This window comes from Plutella xylostella, chromosome 31 (genome assembly GCF_932276165.1).
Source record: "Plutella xylostella chromosome 31, ilPluXylo3.1, whole genome shotgun sequence".
Lineage (NCBI taxonomy): Eukaryota > Metazoa > Arthropoda > Insecta > Lepidoptera > Plutellidae > Plutella > Plutella xylostella.
Window position 1 is genome coordinate 6,408,646 of NC_064011.1, and position 26,920 is coordinate 6,435,565.

Sequence of the window (26,920 nt, forward strand, 5' to 3'; positions counted from 1 at the left end):
TAGGTAGTATGCTGGATGTATTTATTACTTATACATACAAATATTCTACCACAGCAAAGTTACAAACATAGCTACAACAGCTACAGCCAGGCTAGCCCCTGCGCCACTCGCGCTGTTTATAATGAAAAGTGGTTCTCCCTTCAGGCCAGCTTTCAGGAATTCTTTGACGGAGTTCTTCGCTTGTTCTAGCTGCTCTGTTTCACTGTCGCCCGTCGGACTGAAATAATGAGGATTTGTTTAGAAAAGGTTATTTTGAAATGGAGAACAATGTTGCTAGGCACATTGGATAGAAAGACACTAGTTATTTAGTTTTTCATGCCTAATATACTTAGCGAAAACTTTATCCGAACCTAGCATCCTAGGTTCTATTTATTGGATCTTATGCACTTTGAAAGTTATTGGTATTCAGGTGAGAAGTTCCATCGTCTATCGGAGGCATCGGAGCGCTAGTGTAGCTAGAAATCTCTTTTGCTTTCGTCTACTATGCAACATTCATACCATCATCATCCTTGGCCACTGCATCTTGATTGACAGATGCTTGTTACAGCGGCTGTGGGTTTTGAGAGCCACATTTTTTCTTGTGACCAGACCTTACACTGCTTGCCACATCGGTCACAGGCGTAATTCGGGTTTGGCGGTGCTTCCGTTACTTACCGTATAGCCCGACAATGCGACATCCCATCCACCACCAACACAGGCGCCAGTGCGGTGGCATCCCTGGCTGATGGGCCGGCGGGGCTCCACGGGTCGCCTGTCCCCACCACCGAGACCACGCTACAGACACCAGCCTACTGCTACCTACCACTGACAGATTAGAAATGCTTAACCATTCGTGGTCGGCGGCCATTTTGTTTCAAGATCCATATAAGTTACTTTAGATTGACAGATAAGCAATGCCTATGTCGCTGCACGGGTTCGGTATCGACGTAGATAGACGTCACTATATCGCAATTCACCACAAATACGGCGCGGTGAAACGCGCATTAAACGAGTTTATCGACATCGACAACAGTAAAATGACGCGACCTCTGCTTATTGGTCATCATTGTTGATCATCAATGTTCGGTAGCTGTCAGTAGTATTAGCAAGACACTCACCGTATAGCCCGACAATGCGACACCCCATCCACCACCAACACCGGCGCCAGCGCAGTGGCATCCCTGGCTGACGGGCCGGCGGGGCTCCACGGGTCCGACAACACGCTACAGACACCAACCTACTGATACATTAGCAATGCTAATTCGTGGTCGGCGGCCATTTTGCAAAAAAAGCTTCTGTCGCGTCATTAAAATTAAGATACTTACCAACGACGGCTACACGGGTTCGTTATCGACGTCGTTTAAATCGTGTTGCACCTCCAACAGCGCCATATTTATGGCAAATGACTTTTATCTACCTACGTCGATACCGGTCCCGGTAGCATTGCTTACCTGTTAAATCTATTGGTCATATTGGTGAAACGCGCATTTAACTAGTTTACCGACGGCGATAACAAATCCGTGCCGCGGCCGCTGCTTCTGGACTGTTGATTAGGTCAATTTTCGGTAGCTGTGAGTATAATTATAGGAACTAGTAATATACTCACCGTATAGCTCTACAATGCGACACCCCATCCACCACTAACACCGGCGCGAGCGCGGTGGCATCCCTGGCTGACGGGCCGGCGGGGCTCCACGGGTCGCCCGTCCCCGCCACCGACACCACGCGGTCGGGGAGAGAAGGCGAGAAGAGCAGGTTGGTGCGAGCTATGCCGGCGGTTGTGCGGGCACGAGTGAAACTGGGGACGAGAAAGAGTTTGAATTTAGCTATAGTTTTTCTGAGCTTGCGACGTATAGGGTTCCATTTGGGATTATGGGATAGTAGCATGTGTTATACAGGATGTTGCAAAATTGGTATACTAAGCGAAACCTACTTCTGATTTCAGTTTCAGGCTTAGATATACCATGCTGCACATGTAGGTTTCGGCTTAGTATACCCTTTTTGCAACATCCTGTAGAGGGTAGCAGCTAGCAAATTTCATCAAAATTGGTTGATGAGTTTTCATATTTATAAACTTTCACGTTTATAATATTAGTAGGATGGATATCGACTAGTTTACAACGCAAGCATATAGTTGTCATCAGCAGCCTATTTTGTGCGCCTCTCCCAAGGAGTACTATACAACACTCGGTTTTGCCACAAAAACTCACGACATAATGTAAAACAGGAGTTAAGCGGTAATTATATCTGTTAAACAGGGGGTCATAGGACGCCAAGAGAGAGAGAGAGAGAGAGAGAGAGAGATATCTGTTATATACCGTGTCTAACTCCCTTTAAATCTTGTGGTAGTAGTCAGTGTTCGGCCTTCCTCTTACATCCTAGAATTATAGCTATCATATACTAATAAGATATATTTAGGTTAGTATCAATGATTTCAAAAGGAGTATACGCTAGTTAAGTCAATGTGGTTAGTACCTATGAATTATTCACAAATTCAACGACTACGAATTTCACAGGTGAGCTCACTACTCGCCACAGATGGAAGATGGCGTGGGACATAAACCGTATCCTTTACGATGTGATAAAAAAGTTTTAAAATGAAAACTTCACTCGTTTCCTGCAGTCATTATAGAGAATTATAACTGAAGTTGGCGAATCAATTAGATTACGTGCCTGATCTTAGCAGGTAGATAGCTAAGGGGCTGTGCAAGTCTGTAGATATAATTATCAAAGAACCTTCACATAACAGCTGATAGACAGTTAGTCGGTAGTGGCTGTATAATATGGAAGATGTACGGTGGCCTGCGCCTAAAAGTATACAGGCGGAGTTTATAAAATAGCGATCTCAAGCTCACATGCTGCTCAAGCACATCCACATAAACACCACTGCTACACACATCACACACAACACGTCCCCGGATTTATAACAGATGTAGCTGGTCCCTTCATCATCAGGGATCGCTATTTTAAAAACTCCGCCTGTATACTTTTAGGCGCAGGCCACCGTACTTACTGCTTAAGGAGTGTTGGAGTGCTCCTCAGGAGTTTAATTCTTATCTTTGTATGTCGAGCAGCTGATGACGTATACACACAGCTCTTAAATTGCTCACTCGATGCTTGCTGGCTGGTCTAATACCTAACGCTAAACTTTTAAATAAATCGTCACAGAAATTGCTAATCATTCCATGGTGTTAGCGGCCTGCCCGCTCATTCACACATATAACGGCTGAATGGTGTAGTGGTTAGTGCATTGACTGCTATGCCGAAGGTCCCGGGTTCGATTCCCGGCTGGGGCAGATATTTGTTAAGTATATATCTATCTATGTATTTGTGTAGATATATCAGCTGTCCGACACCCATAACACAGGCTCTGCCTAGCTTGGGGTCGGATGGCCTGTGTGAGATGTCCCCACATATTTATTTATTTTATTTATAATTTCGGACTTGACATTATTATTATATTATGTAACTTAACTCGAGCGGCTGGGTTATCCTTTCACCACGACGATGAAGTCTATCAACTCTAGTGGTTATCATAAACCCTCAGAAGCATATAATATAATACAAGTCCCTGTTCACAAACTACTCACTCGCTACTGTAGAAGTCCTGGCACATCTGGTGGAAGTACTCGATGGGCACGGCGGAGAGGAACGGCTGCGCGGAGCTGCTCGTCGTCTGCCACCAGCCGTAGTCCACGCAGAGCTGATAGGTCCACAGGCGCACTGTGAAGAGAGGTTAGACTTTAGACTAGTGGAATAAGGTGTATAATCGACGAGGGTGAGAGGTTAGACCTTGGGCTTTAGGACAGTGGATAAAGATCTATCATTCACTGCTGGTAGGTCCACAGACGCACTGGGAATGAGAGAGGTGGGTCCTAAAACAGTGGGGTCTAAAATCGCGTTTGGATGTTCCTATAGAGGTAACTTTATAGGCGCACTGGGGAGAGAGGTGGGCTTTAGGGCAGTGGTTTAAGGTATGTTGCTGTAAATGTTCTGCCACCAGCCGTAGTCCACACATAGCTGGTAGGTCCAGAGGCGCACTACGGAGAGAGGTTGGTGGGCTTTAGGACCGTGTAAGAATGTGCAAAATCAATGAATGATTTATAAATGAAATGATAATACTATATATAAACGACATCAAACGCTAATTAGAAAAAAATACCAAAATCACTCGTATGAAGCTTTTAACGCGAAAAGAAAAATGTAAATGCATTTCCCTAAGAAGCAATAGAGCGTAATGGACACAACAAACAGTGCTATGTCGTGCTAGCAAAAATCTACCTTCAGCGATAAGGCATCAAATAGATAAGCTATAAAACAGTTTTCACTATAATTATTATATATATCCTACTACGAAATTTGGTAAGTAAATCTAAGCTGACATATTAAAGGCTGAACCAGAACGCCAGACGTTTCAGACATCTCGTTACGTCCATTTAATTTCAGCTGAAAATTCAGTTTTAACTCCTAACGTGAATGTGCAAATTTGCAAATTTATGGTTAGAATACATTAATTTTCATTAGATACAGACGTTGTTAAATATAAATATCATTAAAAATAATCATGTACTCATAGATATTAATTGGTAGTTGATAATCCTATGTTCCGATTAATATCTACATGATATTGTAATAATACTGCACCAAGGAACGCCACAGTCTTCGTTGGTTCAATCTTACTAAACTGTTTAAAGAACGACAACGATTGTTCGTTCCTTTGATGTTACCGAATCACTGTTATCGGATTACCAGAAAACCTCCACAATTAATTAAGCATTAACTCATTACATTACTTATTACAGGGCTGACAATTAATGGCTGGAGTCCGCTGTAAATTAACAACACTCGTGAGTCTGTCTGACTCTCTCGTCACGACTCTGACAAATGACGAATTTTATTTAACAAATAGCTGTTCCCGCGCGCTTCGCTTCGCCTTAAAAAGTTTTCCCGTGGGAATTCCGGGATAAAAAGTAGCCTATGTTTTTTCCCAGGGTCTAAACCATATGTATACCAAATTTCATTCAAATCCGTTCAGTAGTTTTGGCGTGAAAGAGTTACAGACAGACACAGTTACTTTCGCATTTATAATATTAGTTAGGATTAGGATTATGTCTGATTTGATTCAGATATTTAAAGTTTTCGAGGTAGGCATTTTGTAATAAGAATTAGGGTTAATTTCACAGATCTACGGGGTCTATACACCGGGATAAGATAAATACTCCTTTGTATAAAATATATTTTTTTTACTATTGGGAACGTTTTCCGCATAAAACCCCGGACAGTATAACGCCTACCATACTATATTAAGTTTTGCAAGCGATCTAGGTCCTTACAGTGCTCCAAAATTTATAATGCGCATAGAAATCTTTGACAGATCAGTTGTTTTCGATTATGTGACACCTGATATTGACTCCTATATCTTTCGAACAAGGTGCAGAATGCAAGTGTTTTTTTAAGGCTCTTACAATTTTATGATTCGGGTGTGAAGATCTGCATGTGCATTATAAATTTTGGACAAGTGTAATTATAAGAAAATAGTGGCATGTAGTGTTACTATAAAAGTCAGTATAAGTAGTTATTATCTGCAAGTAGTTTGTACCTAGATCTAGGTATTATCTGTGTAGGAATCGCCCGCCTGCTCACTATCTGCAAATCAAATGTCAACCTGACTACTGTTAACACTAGAGGGACATACGGTGGTGCGTGTTTATAAAACAATTTTTAAAGGTAAGCCATCCACCTGTCGGTACCGTTCGTATCGAACCAAAAGGATCGTAAATGTATGGAGAGATCACTTCATCGATGCCGTGATGAAGTGGACGCACTTGTGTGGTTTTCTATGCAAATAATACAGAATACTGAATGCGATGAGTCGGTTGCGTACGATGCCGAAAGGTAGACGTTTTCCTTTAATCCCAACGACAAAAAGAGAACGACGTTTAACGTGTCTGTGTAATTATATCAAAGACGGCGTCATTAAGCTAGCCTTTTCCGTTTAGGAGTAATTTGGTGCTTTTATCACTGGAACTTTTTCAGTGCTCGCGAGTGTATTAACATCATGAAAATATCCTCCCTTAGATCCAGCACCGTCTGAAGGCTTGTAATCCGTTCGCTACATAGAATCTACATTCATTTGCAATTCAGATGCTCGCTACCCCTAGTCGTACTGTATTGCGGTTCGGAAAACCATTCCATTGCTATCTTGCGGCTTCCGTTCGTCTTCTTCTTTCGTGTCATTGAACATGAGATTTTTTTATTTTATCCAGACCAAAAAGAAGCAACTTTGATAGCATTCTGGTTGGCCTGGAGTAAGTCTTCCCGAGTGCAGGTGGAAGGGCACAGGGGACAGGAGAGTAAATTCTCCATAGTCTGTGGGGCTGCTTCCGTTTAAATATTTTGTTTCGTTAAAGTGGTATAGTAAGCCACAAGAGGGTGAAACAGAGGGCCAATCTGGAAAACTTTTGGAATTAAATTAATTTTTACGAAAAAAGTTGTTCAGAACGCTACTTGAGATAACGCTTAAATAAGGTTTTGAAATAGGCCTATTAAATATAAGGCTTATTTCCATACCCATCCTTTAAAAAATCTCCTTTCATAAAACCAAAAATGCATTACTTTTTCAGTCACGCATTAAAACCGCAACACAAACGCTCAACCTTCCAGAATACAACCGTTGATAAGGCCGTTACAAAGGATTTTATACAAATACATGCCAATTATATGGCGTAGAGCTGCGGTTGAGGTCGGGGCTTCTCAAAACGAAGTTGCGGGTTCCATTACCGACCCGGCCCGGGTGAGAGGGTGAAGTGGGTTTGAGGAAAAACCTTTCAAGAGTTTATGGAAACCTTTGAGTGCGATAATCATATTTTGCTTCCTTATTTAATTGAGTCTCCGTGATATTTTAAACCCCTATCGGAAAGGGGGAGTTTTATTAGTTCATTTTGTGTGTCTTGTGTGTTTGTAGCCGTATAAATAGATTTGATATGGAGAGCGATTCCATTAAGGTTTGTATTCGTTTCATCTTAAATAAAGTGGCTATATTATAGGTACCCAGATATCTATAATTAAATTATAATATAAATATGTAAACTGATAACTACAGTCAATTCTGATGGATTATAACTTTTCTGTATGTACTTATATCGGTACCAAGATAAAGTTAACAAAACAGGCAGTAGACCACAAATTAATAACATTTAACAAGACGACTTATTAGCTTTTACTTACTTAACACTTTTAAGCAACCAGCCATAAAGTCATGGCGGAATTTTGCATTAATTATTATTTTCATATTAAAATAGACTACCGAATTAACATATTTCTGGTGAAATCCATTAAAATGGTAATTCTCCCTTTGTAGGCGTTCGTACGTAGAACCTAAAGTGCTTTGTTATCTGTTGGGACTTAAGTCTATTTTCCCTGTTTCAGTGTGAGTTAGGATTAGGAGGAAATACTGAAGGAAGTCAAGTATAGATTCATGCATGTAGTGATTTAATGGGTTATTTGACTGTGCGATCAAAAATGTGTAAGTTTCCTTTGGTATTCCACGATTCTAACTGATGGACATAGGTAGTACACAGGGATTGCGCAAGCTCTCACTATACGATACGATTTACACAAAATAGAACAAGTGCGGGTTGGTGGACCCCAACACAAGCATGCTTGTGTTGAGAGAGTTGTCGGGTAAGTGGGCAATCCCACTGTCAGAGGTTTTCAAGCTGCCCGAAGGCCTCTGACTAGGCTTAACGTCTGCTGCCGAAACAGCAACCGGGACCCACGGCTTAACGTGCCGTCTGAAGCACAGAGCGTCCAGAAAAGAACCACTTGAAATCGGTCACCCCTCCAATGGCTAACCGTGCCATGTGCTGCTTAACTTCAATTATCAGTTACGATCACTGAAGCTCGCCCGACTACGGGCAGACGCCTCAATGAGCCCGTGATAAGTTGGTAATATAACCCTTTCACAAGTATTGGTCGAAATTGAACACCATTTTTACCTTTACGCTAATAACTCAAGGTCCGATACCCATAAAGCTACTCACTGACGCTATCCTCGGCATCGTAGCTGGTGTTGGTGTGCGACGCCACCACCTCGGCGTAGCGCGCCTCGATGCAGGGCTGCGCGTTGCTCTGAGAAGTCACCCAGGACGCCAGCCGGAGAGTTGGGTCTGCTGGGGAAGGGATTAAGACTTGTGTGAGCTAAGAGATAAGTGGGGCAAATACTTTTCTGAAAGCCAAATCGGTCCATCCACATGCGCTAGCGAGGTAACCGCTTTTCACTGTATATTTGCACTCACGTGATAGATCGCGACCCGTATCGCTGTTTTGGATTGACTGGCACTAAGGTCAGGTTAGTTAATCTAGAAATATAGATCAAATTTTCAGCCCAGCGCGAGTTAATCGCGAACTGAGGACACTTTGAAGCCGGTTCAAATGGCTGTTGTTTAGCTTAGTCAGGTAGCCAACCGCCGCCTGCCGGCAATCAGTTGCTTATAATTGTATCAACACTGTCATAATTTGAATGGATCTGACAGGCATTACTGAAGCCAAATTGATTGCTAATGTCTGGGCGGTGGTAAAGCAACAGGATAACAATAACAATACCACTCCAGTAACCAACTCACCGACACTAGCATCCGTCAGCTTCGCACAAGCCTGCTCGATGTCTCCCGGAGTGGCGTACTGCACGAGATAGGCGAAGGTCTCCGTGACCCCGAACCAGAAGAACGTGGCCAGGTCCAGGGGCGAGGGGGTGAGCGGGGCGCACGTGCTGGGGGGAAAGAGGGGGGGTGTATTAGGCTTTAAAGTTTTCTAGAGTTTATATCTAAAGGAGTAGTTTGGCGATAGCTGATATTATTATTTGTAATATTAAATTTAAATCTATATTGAATAACTTGAATATCCTCAATAGTACCATCTTTATCAAATCGTGATCAATTTGAACAGGGATATTCTTCAACCAGTCTAGACTGGCGAGCTTCGATAGGAAACCGGTAGAGGACAAGTGACTCGGCCCTCTTTTGAAGGGCATTTGCCCTGAATATTCATGGTAAAGAAGCTCCACTAACTTGAACATCTCCGACACCCGTTGAGGCCCGTTGCTGGTCTCCAGAAGCGCCACCAACCCCTCCATACCCGCTCGCACGCTCGCCACGCAGGCCGCGCCGCCCTGGGTCTCCAGTGCTGAGGATATCACCTCTAGGTACTCTGCAAGGGATGATAGAGTTAGAATGTAGAGAGAAGATAGGAGGAAGATACAGTGGTGTATGATAGTGGATGATGAAGACACGGGAGGCACCGCCCTGGGACTCCAGCGCTGTACATATCACCTCCAGGTACTCTGCAAGATGAAGAGGCGTTGGTGGGTTAGCTGTTGCTGCACATCTGGATTCTAAATGTGTATTCAGAAACGGCGATACGGCTTGCGACGGCCTGCCCTGGGACTCCAGCGCTTAAGGCACTCTACAATGCAGGGAGGAGAGAATGGGAGGAAGATGTAGGGAAAAAATGGGAAGTGAGGAGATACCTTAGTGAATGATAGTTGTGGACGACCGAATGGTGTAGTGGTTAGTGACCCTGACTGCTATGCCGCAAATCCCGGGTTCAATCCTCGGCCGCGGAAGATTATATTATGATGTTAGATTTTATGTAAATTGCATGAAACACAGCCCCGCTGATTTGCGATTCTGATTCATTGCAACATTGTAGTGCTAACGTATGTATTAGCTATCTATGTGCTAACGCACGATCGTACACACAACACGCACGATCGGACGTCAAAGTAGGAGGATAAACATTCTGTGACTCAATTAACTGAACAAGTTTCCTCCCTTGTGTTAACCAACGTACCTTTCTACCTGGTCTTACCCGGGACCGATAGAACCGATTACCGTTGGGGTAGACGAGTTCTCGAGTGGAGACCACGAACAAGCGAACGCAGCGTGGGACGCCCTCCTGCCCGCTGGACCGACGATCTTAGGCGAGTAGCCGGTAGTGGTTGGATGAGGAAGGCCGAGGACCGAGTGTTGTGGCGCTTCCTAGGAGAGGCCTATGTGCAGCAGTGGATGATTATTGGCTGATGCTTACCCGGGAAGTCCTCCTGAGCGCGCACCGGCCCGCTGTCGCTGAAGGCCACATCCACCAGGTGCGGCGCGGCGCGGCGGGACCACGTGGCCAGCGAGCCCGCGTAGGAACACCCCACCAGGCCCACCGACGCGTTGCTGAGGGGATAAGTACCAGGGTATAATAGGTTGGAGGAGGCTGCTGCTCGCAAAACTTCCTAGGTAATGGGAATAGCTAGAAAGGTGACACCGTACCAATATCGTTCAGTAGACCACCCACGTACAGTGGAATAAGTACTAGGGTGTTATAGACAGGAGAAGAGCCCCTGAAACACCGTAACAGACCCACTGACGCGTTGCTGGGATGGAAGAGAGGAGATGAGAAGGAAACAGTGGGACAAGTACCAGGGTGTTATAGATAGAAGGACGCTGCAGCGCACAGGAATACCCATGTTATGAGTCAAGCTAGTAGTATGAGGGGGTTTCCTAAGTATCGCTGCGCTAACATTGCCTCTATCTTGTAGCATTAAGGTCGGCTGTCGCTGAAGGCCACATCGACGAGGTGCGGCGCGGCGCGGCGGGCCCGCGTACGAGCACCCCACCAGGCCCACCGACGTGTTTCTGAGGGGATAAGTACCAGGGTGTTATAGACAGAAGAAGGGCAAAAAGCTTTAAAGGTACCTAATGGGATTAGTAGACCAGACCCACTCGTTGCTGAGATGGAAGAGAGCTGAGAAGGATACAGTGGAACAAGGCATTATACTAATGGGATGAGCAAACCATACCCACTGATGGTTGCTGGAGGGGAGTAGAGAGGGTTAATACGTGGAAAGATAAGTGGGACAAGTACCAGGATATTATAGATAGGAGGCTGCTGCTCGCATAACTTCCTAAGTGATGGAAAGAGCTGGTAGGAAGGAAAAACAGAGGAAGGTGGCTATACGGTATCACCATCGCTCAGTAGACCCCCCACCAGACCCACTGACGCGTTGCTTAGGGGTATGGGAAGGAGATATACAGTGGAACAAGTACCAGGGTATTATAGACCGAAGAAGGGCGCCTGTCAAATCAATACAGCTATCCTGATCTACGCTACGATCTAAAGTCACTCCTGTCTATCAGCTCTCATTCCCTGGGAAGTCTTTCTGAGCATGCGTCTCTTTCCTAAGCGTCGCAGCGCTGCGCTAACATTGTCTCTATCTCGTAGAATTAAGGTCGGCTGTCGCTGAAGGCCACGTCGACGAGGTGCGGCGCGGCGCGGCGGGACCACGTGGCCAGCGAGCCCGCGTAGGAGCACCCCACCAGGCCCACCGACGCGTTGCTAGAACAAGTACCAGGGTATTATAGGTTGGAGGAGGCTGCTGCGCCCAGCTCTTGCCTGACTTGCTTGACTTCCTAGGTAATGGGAAGAGCAGGTAGGAAGGAATAACAGAGGAAGCTGGCTATACGGTATCACCATCGCTCAGTAGACCCTCACCAGACCCACTGAAGCGTTGCTGAGGGGTATGGGAAGGAGATATACAGTGGAACAAGTACCAGGGTATTGTAGACCGAAGAAGGGCGCCTGTCAAACCAATGCAGCTATTCTGATCTACGCTACACTCTATAGTCACTCCTGTCTATCAGCTCTCATTCCCTGGGAAGTCTTTCTGAGCATGCGTCTCTCTCCTAAGCGTTGTAGCGCTGCGCTAACATTGTCTCTATCTAGTTGCATTAAGGTCCACTATCGCTGAAGGCCACGTCGACGAGGTGCGGCACGTGGCCAGCGAGCCCGCGTACGAGCACCCCAACAGACCAACGGACGCGTTGCTGCGGGGATAAGTACCAGGGTATTATAAACAACAGAAGGGTGCACAAAAAGTCTTCCTGGTACCTAAATGGATGAGCAGACCAGACCCACCGACGCGTTGCTAAAGAGGAATAGAGGGGGTGAATACGTCGATAGAGGAACTGATGCACTAATACTAGAGTATAAGAGTCAGCAGAAAAGCTCTGCGCGCGCAAAATGTCTTCCAGATACCTAAGGCTATGAGCTGTTGATAAGGACTGACCATAGAAGCGACAGAGCAAAATCTGATGCTAAGAAGCGCAGTCTAAAGGCTAGGTTGCCAAAGGCTGTATACAGAAAGAACCTTTATAAAGCGGCGATCTGCTTGTGCCTAAAGTGCTGTCAAACTAGACCTACGCTACACTCTATAGTGACTCCGGTCCGGCTCTTTTTCCCAGGGAATGCTGTTGCTCTTCTTAATTAAAAACTTTAGGTAATCTAATTTAATGTTACATATTTTCATTAACTACTTACAATGATATCTAATATTCCGACGCAAAATGCAATTACATAAAGAAGAGCTAACTGCAGAACAGCTACTGAACTGTAACTCATATAAACTCATAAATCCAATACCCACCTAATGTGGAAGGAAACGCTCCGACGACGCCGTGAGTACAAAATGAGTACAATTTAGTTCCCACGCTCCGAGTAACGACGTAACGAGACTGAATTGCGACGAATTATGCGTCTTTGTTCAAAAACTGTGGCTGAGTACAGTGTGGCCACAAGGTGTGGTGTAGCGAGGGGTGGCGCCACTGTCGCTCGACTATATTAGCAACATGTCAGTTGGGGGACTGTTATAGTTTTGAAAGGATTAAGATGTGTGTCTCTATTCGTTTTGCTATCAAAGGGATGTAAATGATGAACAAATATTAGGTATATACGGAACTTAAGCAGAAGTAAGTAAATGAATACGTAAGTACTCAAATATTTCACTATCTTATCGTACGTAAGTATATTTAATACATCAATGTACCTTTCTACTTATGTATGCAATCTAGATAAAGAAGAAATAGCTGTGTCCGTTGTAAGATAAGCATACTTTGATAGCTTATTGTTTCACATAAGAAGGTCCCTAATATAACCCTAACTGTATTGAATTTAATATTCAAAATGGCCTGTAATAATTATTATTCTGGACTTCATAAATGGAACAAGAAAAATTGTTGTACCTACAGTGACAGTGGTGTAAACTTCTGGCGATGGCGTTCCATGCACTAGGTAAATAAAGTTGCCGATTTCTCCCGCACTAAACACAAGTTGGTGACCCTGCACCGCCCACACGGTAGCTATTTGCAGATCTTATGAACTTGAACAATGGTTAAGATTGGGCTCTGACGGAACACAACTTAACTATTCTAACAGTTACTTACAGGCAACGTATAAAAACTGAAATGAATTACATACTCGTACCAGCGATCCGATTGGAAAGTCACATTTAAATTTAAGAAACATATTTTCGTATTTTTACTGTAAAAAACGAATTTCTATAAGTCGTAAAACAAAAGCCCATCAGAAGGCCTAGCACGGGCCAAAAGACATCACATAAGTTTTCCGTTGCGTTCGCTTTCGAGGCCGTGCGATCACTGTGTCTAAAGTCTGAGCGCGAGCGCAAATCTTTTGTCACATCTTGTCGTGACCATCTTGCGTCCCATACTACCTGCAACTCATTCCTCACCGATATTTCCCGTCCTCAAACTGCTCACTCTTCACGTGCGTGATGAACTGCGCGAGGTCCGCCAGCGCCTGGTCCGCCGTCAGGTAGCGCAGGTTGGAGACGCTCGTGTCTCTGGAATGTACGATTACAGATTATAAACACAAAAAAATACAAAAATAAAAGGCTTTACAGCTACTCTAACAGACAACCCTTGGATAGAATAAATAATTATTAATTACTAGCTGTTCCCCCGAGCTTCGCTTCGCCTTTAAAAGTTTTCCCGTGGGAATGCCGGGAAAAAAAGAAGCCTTTGTTCTTTCTCAGGGTCTAGACTAGACCATATGTATACCAAATTTCATTCAAATCCGTTCAGTAGTTTTGGCGTGAAAGAGTAACAGACAGACAGACAGACACAGTTACTTTCGCATTTATAATATTAGTTAGGATGAAAGTGGCTTAGAGGTCCGCTACCTCTAACCGTCCGTAACCGGTAGAATCTAGGTAGTTGGTTAGCGAAGTGAAGTATGTAAAAACTGAAAAAAATACGCAAAGACTTCGCAGGCGGGTTGAAAATAATGCTGTTCATTGCCCCTTGGCTAAAATACTCGAAAGAGTGTTTTATATAAAGAGTAGAAATAATATCATGACGATAAAAACAACCCATGATTTCAAAAATATAAGTCAATGAGAACCACGCATTTTTAACATTTGAGAACAGAGATCCGGACTTCAGACGACGCGACGGTTAACAAAAATTATGTCAAATTTATAACGCATCTCTTTTTCGATCAGAGGTTAGACAAAGTAGAACCAATCTCAAGAAACCTATTCTGCTCACAAAAAATATGAGATCGCTTTGTGTCCTTCCTTTCATGCATACAAAGTATTATATTAACAAAATGAACTCATCACGCGGTTTCAGCCTTAAAGCTATGCATGTAAAGATCATATTCCTGTGGCAAAATACGTCTAATTTTCAGGAGCAATTAGTAAGGATTAAACGTCCCCGATCTAATTGTAAGTTGAATGTTTTAAAATGTATAATTTAATTGGTGCAATAGGAAATTGTAAAAGAGATGATGAAGGAAATGTTTCTTGACTTAAAACTATTGATAGTTAGTTTTGTTCTATCATTATAAAATCGTCATCATTATAGTTAACTAACATACGCCCAATTCTGGACTCCTCTTAGGAGCTTCACAACACTCTGTCCTTGACCTTCCTTCTTATTAATAAGTAATAGGGTATAGGTAGGTAGTCTATTTAATAACTATTTTGTCTAGAAACATCAATAATGTATGTAGAATACTTCAATTTTACATAAAGATATCGCATACTATATGACACTAATGCTGAGTTGCAGATTAGATTTAAGCTAGTGCCGGCATTAAAATAAATGCAAGAAACAGACAGACATCGATATAATGTTTACATTAGCTTAAAGTTAAACACTTTGTACAAATCGGTAAAACCTTCAAATTCATTGCTAAACTCTAATGGCAAGACATAACTCGAATGTAAACATTCCTTGTGTCTCTGTATTTTCCATAACTAAGAATCGACGAAATGAACCTTATCCATTGACTCGGAAACCAGCCGTCGTCGCCTGACCCACGGCTGACCCGCGGGTCAAGCTGCCGCATCCTCAATGGACTAATTGACCCGGCGAGTATCAAGATCAGCTCTCGCTGAGACAATCTAACACAATCAAGGATCAAGACTGCACGAGCCGAGCAGTTATAGGACTATTTATGTAGACCATGCTATTTTGTTGCACGTGTGATATGCAATGGCTATAGTTATTGTTATACATAATAATTATATGGCGTTTGGTTGCACACATACATGTAAAGGTAAACATTAAAGAGTTACACATGAAAACAACACAGAAAATGGCAGGCTGAAATGAAGCAAACTGAAATTCAGTTTTCACTTTAACTTTTTTATAACTTTAACGGTGTCAGTACTTATTTTTAAGCAGTACTAAAGATACGTACTCGTATATAGTAGGGACATTTATAGAGATAGAGAAGTACATTACAGTCAGTAACTATTTGGCAATCTATTTTTTACATAAGTACAGTCTATTGAATAACATGTTCAACAACTCTGTGAATCTGACATTTTGTTTTTACCAAGTAGGGACCAACACACTTGCAATATCCTAAACCTATGATCACGAGTGATGCGATGAATGAGTCACACGCAAAATGAATCATCGTATTATTGTATGATTTATACCTGCTCAGTTTGCTCACGTACTATGTATTGTACAAGTTGTATGACCCACCTCATATATAAATTATAATATAGGTATCAATCATGCATACAACTCCTAACTGTTAAATCTGCTTGGTCTCATAAGGTCCTACATTCGAGTTCCGTCAAAGAAGAACAGACGTACTTACCTACCTATTTAAATATTGTTTTTCAGTTTAGTTATCCGGCCTAAAACTTTGGCGTTTGAAAAACTACATAAATCAAGAGTCTTGCTAGTAATATTTCATCAAAATCTGTTCAGCTATTAATAACTCACGAGCTCTTGTCGTCATCATCGTCAGACATTTTAACTGACGGCGAATTATAATAGCTTCATCTCATATTTTGTTGAACAACCGGGAAACAAACAACAATTATGACAAACGATGTAAAATAATAGCCGACTAATTACTAGCGCTAACAACGAGGTGGACTTTTATCAGTGCTTCAACCGCTAAACAGGATGTTTTTCTTCTTATCGTATCGGTGATTAGGGTTTGTAGGTTTTTTTTTCATCACTAAGGGAGGCTTGAAAAGGAAAGTGGATTATGGATAGGTAATTAATTTAAGAAAGAATTGAACAGGGTTCTAGAAATCATAGGTGGAAGAGAGAAAACATATTTTATTGCCGCTACAGGGTGAGTTTGCGTAATAGTATTCAAAATTGTGAATTAGTAGACCTAGATCTTATTTAGGTTGAGGTGTTTCAGGTCTGAGCACTAATAAACGTTCACCCGATATTTTGAACTTTACAAACATAATTAGTGTTATCCCAATGAAATTTAATAATAAATCGAATGTAAACATTCCTTGCGACAAAACCTTATTAATAATTATTTTATTTATATTAATTCGGATGCAGCAAACATGGACACATTAGTATTGTTAAACAAAAACAGAGTAGATATATTATTTGTTTTGATTATTCCAACAATATGTCCCCAAGGTACGGTCTCATTATCTATCGTAATATTCGTAATGCGTAGGTACTTGCATAACATACCCAGGTATAGTCAACAAAAGAGATAACTTACCTATATGTAGCGCTGAACAACAGTTTGATCCTAAGGGCACAAAGATATTAAATCTAGATTAAGAGTTAAATCTCGATTTAAGGCATAAATTTACGCCACTCGTTTCGTAAATCAAGATTTAACACTAAGGGTGTCTTGCACAACAAAGTTAAATAAAATTAAATCTATGACCTCTTGCTCTGACATTATACTGTCAGAGCAAGAGACAAACTATTTAATTTTATTTAACTTTGTTGTGCAAGACGCCCTAAATCTAGATTTAATATGTTAGTGCATGTCACCCCAAATGTCACAGGTAAAAGATAAACATGTTTTTCTGGTACACATAACTTTAAGATTTGAGATTAAGTATAATCAAGCATATTAAATACATAGGTATGGCTAAAGCTACATTTATATCTTCGCATCTTTTGTCATTAGTCATTCGATTTTAATATGATAGAGCCACCGCTGAACACTTATTTCTTCTGCTGACTGTACGTATTGCCTTGTTTTGTATAACAATAATAATAATATTTATTATTGAGCAATAAGCTTAGCCTAATACAATAAATAGATGTACCCAACTTAAAATTAAATTACAAACTGACTTAGGACTAAGCACAGTACAAGTTTTAAGAGCGCTGGGGCCTGAACTAGGTGGTGGCCTGTGTCTCAGGCACCAGCTCCCTCCCTGTTTAAACAAATTTCATTGCTCCATTTCGATAATGACCCTTCCTTTGAATCGATTCCCTTTGACTTAGTATACCACTATTGCAACACCCTGTATAGTATATGTACCTATATATACGTGCTACCTCATACCTCCGTATGTGAGTGTCTACTGGCTACAGGATGAGGCCAGGTTGGCTCAAAGCCAGCTCATAGTGCCAAGTGTGAGGCGATGACGTCACTAGTACATGCCTGCGATGGCTTGTAGGTTGGTTGAATAGTGTTTGTTATTGTGCTTTAATTACTATAACTACTTTTATAATAGTTAGTAGTATTACTGGTGTACCTATTAATGGTGTATCGTTTCGGCCTGCTCTCAAAATGTCCTATTATATTGACTCTAGTGATATGTTCTGAAATGAAGTACAGCTACTATAACTACGTGACTAGGCATATACACGACTAATCATAGATAGATATGATAATGCGAATGTGATAGCGCTGTGGGTGTTGACTATTGACTAGTAATAATACAGAAGTTGTTACAACAGTGGACAGTATTTACACTAAATAGACAAAAGTCTGACTCGAGTTATCACAACTACATAATATAGATATGTTGCACTTTAAACCGAGTCTACATTATTAACGTTTGTAGTATCATTTCTACTTGTCAAACCTCACAAATTACAAGAACTGAGTTTTTTAATCAATTCATCAATTATACGTCATTTTCATATTAAAATATAATGACGTATAATTGATTACATTACAATGTAACAGGGGTGTTAATAATCTAACAGACTATGGTGAAACTAGGCATACGTGCTGGATCCTTTTCCATGCACGATTGTTTGTATTCTCCACTCAAGAACAGGTCTACACTAACAGTTATGAGCCTACGATACTGTCCCCGCATCACTAGTCGACGCGTCACCATGTAAATAGCTGGTGTATTCACAACAGTCGAATTATCCGCTGAAATATCACTCGACATCGACGGCGCTTATCGCCACATTTGAATATCGATATTACGAGCCGTATCCGGGGATTTGGGTTATTTGGCAGAGCTCAGGCAATGCCTCTTAAATTACGTAATGATACACAGTATCACTAGTAAATAGAAATAGTACCTTAATCCCCAGTGATCTAGATAAATTTTGTTTGCAATGATCGCAATCGAATATGTCCACCCAATAGAACTACTTGGATTCGGGTATGCCACATTTATGGCTAGTTCCACCATAGTCTGGTTGATCATTAACACCCCTATTACATTTTCATATGATCAATTATACGTCATCTCCATATTAAATTCTTGACAGATGTGTCAAAAATCAACAAATAATCCCTTGTTCTGTTATGATCTAACAGAGTATGGTGATACTGATGCTTAATCACCGAAAACTCAACAAAATTATAATATTATTATTTTTTCATTTCTATTCCTTAGTACACTCTAGGGCATGCAATACCGGAACTATTTTCAATACCGGTATTGAGTGCCGGTATTGCAACTCAATACCGGGATCCCGGTATTAATACCGGTATTAGATTTCCTTGTAATAAATGGCGTCATATAGGTCAAAATAAAACGAGGGAAAGCAATGAAATTATGTTTTTTGTAATAGATTTTTACGAGAATTGAGTATTAGAGTTTAAATTTTACAATAAATTATTATTTTTACATCCAGTGTCCGTTTACGCATGGACAATAGTAGTATTAAACGGCCGAAAACTGCATCAAACGGGTGGAAACAAAAGTGCTTTCACAGTACATAGGAATACTATATCTTAATCGCTTTATTATAGCCTAAAAAAGTCCGATTCCGGTATTACTTCAATACCGGTATTAACTTTCAATAGCGGTATTGAAAAAAGCGTGAATTTGGTCCCTAATACCGGTATTACGATTACCGGTATTGCGGTATTGCATGCCCTAGTACACTCAAACTCAACCCTATTTCTCGTAACACGTAATCTCCAACCAAAGGTTGTCTGGTAGAAATAGCTTTTGGTGATAAGACCGTCTTTTGTGGCAAAGTAAGAAAGAATTATACTAGTACATATATATCTATCAACTCACTCAGTAGGCCTAGTCTTCCCGTAGTACCGGTGCTCCGTATAAAACATGGACGCGCCCGCATCCGCCGCCGCCTCGTACATGAGACCGGCGCGCAGCCAGCCCGGGCTGATGCTCCACTCGCCTCCGACATAGATCAGGATGTGGTCACCGGTGGTAGCAAACTCGGGGTTGTAGTAGAAACGCTGGAAACAAATGAAGACATAGATGAAGTAGAAGAAACAAATGAAGATCACAGTGTGCGAATGGCGTCCTGCCGTAGTCGTTTAACGTGATAAATTGAAGAATGCTGCAGGAAAAAACAAGTCTTGGAGTGGCAGAAAATGCTCAGATGATCAGTAGCAGAAAAGCTGGCGGTAGAAACCACTGAAGATCGCTAGGGGTAGGAAGGAAGCCTCGTACATGAGACCGGCGCGCAGCCAGCCGGGGCTTTTGGTCCACTCGCCTCCGACGTAGATCAGGATGTGGTCACCGGTGGTGGCAAACTCGGGGTTGTAGTAGAACCGCTGGAGAAAGAAACAAGTGAAGAAGATGAAGGGTAGTAGGAAAGGAGATTCTTGGAGTGGCGCATCTGACGTGCACTGCACACTATCTAGATCGACGACCTTAGACAAGCACCTGCTGTAGCGGTTGGACAGAAAAATCGAGGACAGAATGGTGTCAACGTCTATATTCGGCAAGTTCAGTGGATGTTATTGACTTCATCATCAGCCAATAATCATCCACTGCTGGACATAGGCCTCTCCCAAGGAGCGCCACAACACTCGGTCCTCGGCCTTCCTCATCCAACCACTACCCGCCACCCGCCTAAGGTCGTCAGTCCAGCGGGCAGGAGGGCGTCCCACGCTGCGTTTGCCTGTTCGTGGTCTCCACTCGAGAACTCGTCTACCCCAACGGTTATCGGTTCTTCGGCAGATATGACCAGCCCACTGCCACTTCAGCTTGCATATTTTGACAGCTATGTCGGTAACCTTAGTCCTCTGACGGATAACCTCATTTCTGATACGATCCATCAGAGAAACCCCAAGCATAGCTCTCTCCATAGCACGCTGAGCGACTTTAAATCGGTGGACCAGTCCTACCGTCAGTGTCTGCACCATACGTCATCACTGGCAGGACGCACTGGTTGAAGACTTTTGTCTTCAGGCTCTGAGGAATGGCCGAGGAGAATATGTGACGAAGTTTCCCGAATGCAGCCCAACCCTGTTGGATGCGCCTTGCAGCCTCCTTTTCGAAGTTGCTTCTGCCTAGCCGAATAGTCTAGGACTGTTATTGACTAACGACCATAATATTAAGATAGTTCGCAGAATGTTAAATACGTGCAAATAGTCCGACTTTCTTACTTAAAACTGCAGTCCTTGCGCTCCGTTCGTCCGCCTGTATCACCTTCTATATCAAGACACAAGCGACCACACTCACCATAGGGAACGTATCCACGTTGCTGACATGGAAGTGGTCCAACCTCACATCCACCCACATCTCCTCGACCAGGTCCCGCCCCAGCGGCGCCGGGACTGGAGGCTCGTGGACTACTAGCGCTGATGCTGTGGAGAACACTGCAGGGATCGGTCTTTTGCTTAGACTGGAGGCTTATTGCCGTGCTTTCCACGTTTTGTTAGAGGATTTTAGTCGGTGGTGGTTGGATCAGAAAATCCTGGGATAGAATGCAGTAGCACTCCGTGGAAGAGGATTATACCCAGCAGTAGCACAAAACAATGCTCCATTGCTCAGTTGACTGGAGTCGCTGGTGTAGATTTTGCAACCATTTTGTCATCTGACCTCCTATATAGTTATAGTTGACACAAGCAACTACACTCACCATAGGGAACGTGTTCACATTGCTGGCATGGAAGTGGTCCAACCTCACATCCACCCACATCTCCTCGACCAGGTCTCTTCCCAGCGGCGCCGGGACCGGCGGCTCTCGAGTCACTAGCGCTGATGCTGTGGAGAACAGCAACGGGATCGGCCTTTTGCTTAGACCAGTGGCTTATTGGTATAATTTTCACGCTTAGAAGGCGGATTTTTGTTGGAAGCACAAGCATTTAACAGCTAGCTGTATGTAGGTATCTTTTACTCCAATCTTCTGCCCTTCCTATTACCTACCTTCTTCTTCTTTAAGTGCCGTCTCCTAGCGGAGGTTGGCAATTATGGTCCAATGCTCAGCTGGAATCACCGGCGTAGATTTTGCAGCCATTATTTCATCTGGTCTACTTTATTCCGAATCACCTGGTCTACTTACTACCACCTTACTGACACAATACCCCACACTCACCATAGGAAACGTGTCCACGTTGCTGGCATGGAAGTGGTCCAACCTCACATCCACCCACATCTCCTCGACCAGGTCCCGCCCCAGCGGCGCCGGGACCGGGGGCTCTCGTGTCACTAGCGCTGATGCTGTGGAGACCAGCAACAGTGGAAGGTAGGGCCCTGGGGGGAAGAAAGTCGAGCTATAATTCGGCCGTTGAGATACTTAATGCGTTTTGGACGTTCGCTTTAGTCTGGTAAGTAAAGTTAGTTTTACTTTGCAGTTATCAAATCGGTATGGATTTTCGAATGTCAAAATTGCATTCTCTCAACGGCCAAAGCATAGTTATAAGTTCACGAGCAATTAAAAAATTCCAGTGATATATGGACCGGCAGTGGCAGGTGGGACTTTTCCATTCCTTGTGAGTATATTATTTGTAAGTTTACAACTCAAGAATGGCTGAACCAGTTTGGCTGAAAACTCTATTTGCTGAAAATTTGTAGGGCAGCTTAGAACCAGGATAATGACATAGGATACGTTTTATCCCGGATTTTTTACTAAGTAATAGCTGTTCTTCTCGATGTCAAGATGAGGCATAAAAACACACAAACACACACTCACGCCTTGTACTAATGTACTCCCTTGCGGGGTAGGCAGAGGTGCATTGCTGCACCCACTTTTCGCCAGAGTGTTCTGTTAGTCCCAATGTAGGTAATAGGGGGCGGGCCTATTGCCATTTTACGGGCACATCCAAGACCCGAGAACAAATATCTGTGTTTAAACTAATATCTGCCCCAGCCGGGAATCGAACCCGGGACAGTAGTCAGGGTCACTAACCACTACGCCATTCGGTCGTCATGAGGCATAAAGTTAACGGAAAAAATGCATAAAATTGCATACAGCCCGTAAATTATAGTATTGTTCTATGACTGCAAGGGATAAAAGTCATAGTCATAGGTCCAGTTTATCACGAGTAAATTTACCCAATAATGGACTTAAGTTCTACAGATTTTACTCAACTTATGTAAAGTTGAGTCTCAGGTGTAAAACTTACACATCTATAGCGCACAAAATTAACTGTGTGCATGTATCTATCCACACGGAGGATTCAAAATTTACGATCATCATTGCTGTATATCCTACAATACAGACAGAGTGCCTCTGCTTACGTTTCCCGAGCCTAGCCTATGATTCCGCCTACTCAATCCAAATATCTTTCTATTTAATTATTTCGAACCCTAACTTAATCTGGCTCATCTGCCGTTTATTCGCGACATTTGGATTTTCAGCTTTATGTTGCGTGTAATTAGGAGTTGGTTTCGATTGGCGTCAAGGCAGAGGTAAGTTGGTGTGCTATAGTAAAGTCGTTAACCCCTTGTTCGTATGGGGCTAACAGGGATTGAACCTAAACTAAACAAATTAAGATTGTTTTGTTTACTTGTAAGAATTTATAATTCATACTTAATTTGTATAGTGTACATGTACAACTGATAGGAATTCTTTATAAAATAAATTAATTAAGAAAAATCAATGAAAGTTAACTGTGCACAGTTACTTAGTTGCTTTTACGTCGCAATGATAGTATTGTTGTACATTAATTTTATTGGTTTAATTGTACTTCTTACGTAACAAGGAGCAATGAAATAAACAAATGGGGAAAGCCCGCGCTTCCCTGATCACGCGGCCTAATCCGGAGTTAATCTGCTCTTTAATCGGCGATTAACGACAGGTTCACTGCTGGCACCGGCTGCTGTGTGTGTGCGTGTGTATATGTGTCTATCTGTTTGATTCAGAGTAGCGTAAAATGTTTTTGGTTGTTATATTATTATAGCTGTTCCCGCGAGTTTCACTGTCTTAAAAAGTTTTGCAAATTACTACCCCTTTCTCCTTACTATGTCATTTTTTTAACACCCTGTATTGATTTATCCGAGTGGCCGATTCATTCACTACCATTTACGTTGTAACTTATCTGTGCCACGGTGACAAACCAAGTAGGCAGATAAATACAATTAGGTTAACACTTACACATTTTTACGGTATGTTTTCAAATTTTCACTCACTAATTTACTTATTTCATAAACTAACACCGATTATCTACCACACGTAGATTATCCGGCGAAAACCCACGACAATACTATTGATATTATTGTTCACTCTAGATTAGTCAATCAGTTATCGAACTTATCAATTATCAAGTAATTATCATATTAGGTTAGGGCAGTTTTTAGCCGAAATCTTGTTGTTGTTTGTGTTTTTCGATTTGATGGTAAGTAGGTATACATAATATCTTAGTTTTAAGTTTAAATAAATGTATAACGTATCAATTTAATTGTGTGAAAATTGATATAAATAAATCCTAACTAATATTATAAATGCGAAAGTGACTGTCTGTCTGTTACTCTTTCACGCCAAAACTACTGAACGGATTTGAATGAAATTTGGTATACATACGGTTTAGACCCTGGGAAAGAATATAGGCTACTTTTTATCCCGGAATTCCCACGGGAAAGCTTTTTTAAGGCGAAGCGAAGCTCGCGGGAACAGCTAATCTTATTTATATATAACAAAATTTACCTATGAAAAAGGACAAACCAGCTATTACTTCATATTCTGAAAAATAACTTACCCGAAGAAACATAATATATATGTATACTCTTGGCAATGTGAGAAGACGAAAATTGTAACAAAGCATCCAAGGAAAGGAATCTATCTTAGGACCACCGACCGATTGCTTGGTCCAATGAAAAAGACGATTCGGGGTGACTTAGGCACTCATTCTAAATTAGTTTTGATTTCTGAAAAAAAACCTATTCATTCTGTTAATCAAATCAAATATTTTATTGCCATCAAGTGTACATTAATATAAAATATCTTAAAATAAAATAGTACTTACAACTTGATACCCATAGTGGGCACTGCAAATTCACTTAAGGCTATACAGGTTGTTACAAAAGGGTATACTTACTATATAAGCCGAAACCTAGGTTTCCCTGTATCCTTAAAAAAATATAAGTAGGTGAATTTGTGGCCGAAAACAAAGGCAGTCGTTCAAACTCTCAATTACTTTATCAAATGATAAAATTATAATTAATGCTGTATCTTATAACGATACGATATAATTGTAGATAAGTAAATAATCATTACTAATTAGGTTGATAGTGTAATTATTCATTATAAATTCATACGGTGGCTTTGGTTCTAGGTTTTATTTCTGGATTTACCCAGATGCCTATGATTGTTATAGAGGTATTACATGCCGAAAATGATTTTATTAAGTAATATTTGTTACCGTTTCGGCATCTCACGTCACGGGCGCATTCAGTATTCTTTATATTTTATGTACTTATTATTATAGAAATTCACACAAACTGTGTCCACTTTTTCGGCATTTCAGACACCGCCGTTTCTCCATACATTTATGAAAATCCCATGGTTCGATACCTGTGATACCGATAGGTGGTCTTACCTTTATAGGTACATCTTTCGGTTAGTAAAATAGCGTGTGTGAATTCTGTCGCAACAAGTCCGCAGTTTAGTTCAATATTTTCATTCATTCGCCGCGACTCATGCGCAGGTGCTGTTCGGTCACGCGCACAGATTTATCAGAAACAGTCACATCTCACACAAGTCATACAAAGCTTGACACGTGCCGACTATACGAGTAGGTACTCACATGTGACTAACATAGTAATACTATAATATTATGTATGTAGATAGATAAATAGATGGTTCTTCATTGCACACACACATGCGTTGCAAACAGAATGCAGACTGCATAAAACATAGTGGATGGATGAGAAAGCTTGAGGACATAGTTGTGGAGCTCCTTGGAAGTCACCTATATTATCTACAAGTATGTCAATCTGATATAAAAGTTTTACTTTGCTGACAAGCGCTCTCAACCAAAAAAAGGTTAATGGCTAAATGCTTATGCTAGTGTTAACTTGTTTCTTATAACTGCCCAGCTGTTACCTATTGTAAATTTATTCAAAATAAAACAAGGTCAGACATCTCTGTGGTACTACATTAAGATTGCCTGATGACAATGTGACATGTAGGTAAATTTTAGTAAGTATATACCGGTGTACCTATCGTTAGTAGCAAAAGAAACAGGACCTTTACAATACATGATCTAAAGATGATGCATAAGTGTAGGTACCTAACTATTATAACATTGAGTCAATCATTCAAGTTAGTTAACATGTCACATACTTGCTAATACAAAGAATAACAAAGATTCGCACGTTTCATTTAATTAACACCTGTCCGATATAAATAAAGATACCTACAAGGATTTGTCAAACAAAGCTTTAACACTTACTCATACAGCATCAATATTGGTATTGGCCACTGATGGGTCACTCTTCTTAGCCATGACTTTGTAGCAAGCTTCAGGGCTGTTTTTTCAATAGTCAGATATGTGTTATGTGAGGAATAAAATTGTAACTGTCACCGTCTAATACAAACATTCAGTCGCGACAGCATCAGAATAATTATTCCTCAGATAACTTTTATCCGACTATTGAAAAATCAGCTCTTAGACAGGTATTGGCTGGATGAGGAAGGCTGAGGACAGAGTGTTGTACTTTTCCAGTGTCACATGTCAAAATTGCTGATGATGATGATCACAAAGTATTGATGAGTGGTTATCCACTTCATCCATCCCGGATTCATTTGCCTCGTTATACAGGGGGTTGCAAAAAGGGTAAGTACGACAAAGCCGAAAGAGGGTGATACAGGTCATTCAAAACGACTTTTGTTCTACGACTTATGAAAATTTGCGAAAAAATCCCACAATTCCGTTTTTCGAACACCCTTTATAGATACGTAGTTATACGTACAGCCAGCAAAAAGCTAACCAGAGATACCACGCAGCTTCATGAAAACTGCCCATGATTTCATTGTCATGAAATATTCTATGAAAAAAAACACGAGATTATACAGAGCCATTCCGTTCTAATTCATAAACATACGAATTAAAAACTATTTTAGACTGCCAACGAAATTCCGGACCTAAACAACGATGAAACCCAACATTCAAACTGTAATTTAGCCCCACAACTCAACGGGATAAAGTTTATATTACAATGAAGCTGTATTTTTGGGTTTGTACT

At 41.7% G+C, this 26,920-nt stretch overlaps 1 protein-coding gene across 1 annotated transcript; it reads right to left on the reverse strand.

Moving 5' to 3' along the window:
- Nucleotides 1-7: 7 nt before the first annotated feature.
- On the reverse strand, nucleotides 8-23,964 carry LOC105383847 (putative serine protease K12H4.7). The gene is made up of 11 exons (XM_048632276.1): nucleotides 23,832-23,964; nucleotides 21,831-21,988; nucleotides 19,559-19,740; nucleotides 13,550-13,660; nucleotides 10,066-10,199; nucleotides 9,048-9,186; nucleotides 8,604-8,749; nucleotides 8,022-8,150; nucleotides 3,570-3,702; nucleotides 1,586-1,777; nucleotides 8-217 (listed from the first exon to the last, which is right to left on the reverse strand). The coding sequence occupies exons 1-11, from the start codon at nucleotides 23,833-23,835 to the stop codon at nucleotides 46-48; spliced, it is 1,500 nt and encodes a 499-aa protein (XP_048488233.1). The 5' UTR covers nucleotides 23,836-23,964; the 3' UTR covers nucleotides 8-45.
- Nucleotides 23,965-26,920: the final 2,956 nt, after the last annotated feature.

What these genes read in the sequence shown, in the direction of transcription:
- LOC105383847 (XM_048632276.1), bottom strand. An exon ending in GCTGACGGATGCTAGTGTCG is followed by an intron (nt 8,151 to 8,603) that starts GTGAGTTGGTTA and finishes TCCCTTCCCCAG; the next exon opens with CAGACCCAACTCTCCGGCTG. An exon ending in CGATGCCGAGGATAGCGTCA is followed by an intron (nt 3,703 to 8,021) that starts GTGAGTAGCTTT and finishes CTCTCTTCACAG; the next exon opens with TGCGCCTGTGGACCTATCAG.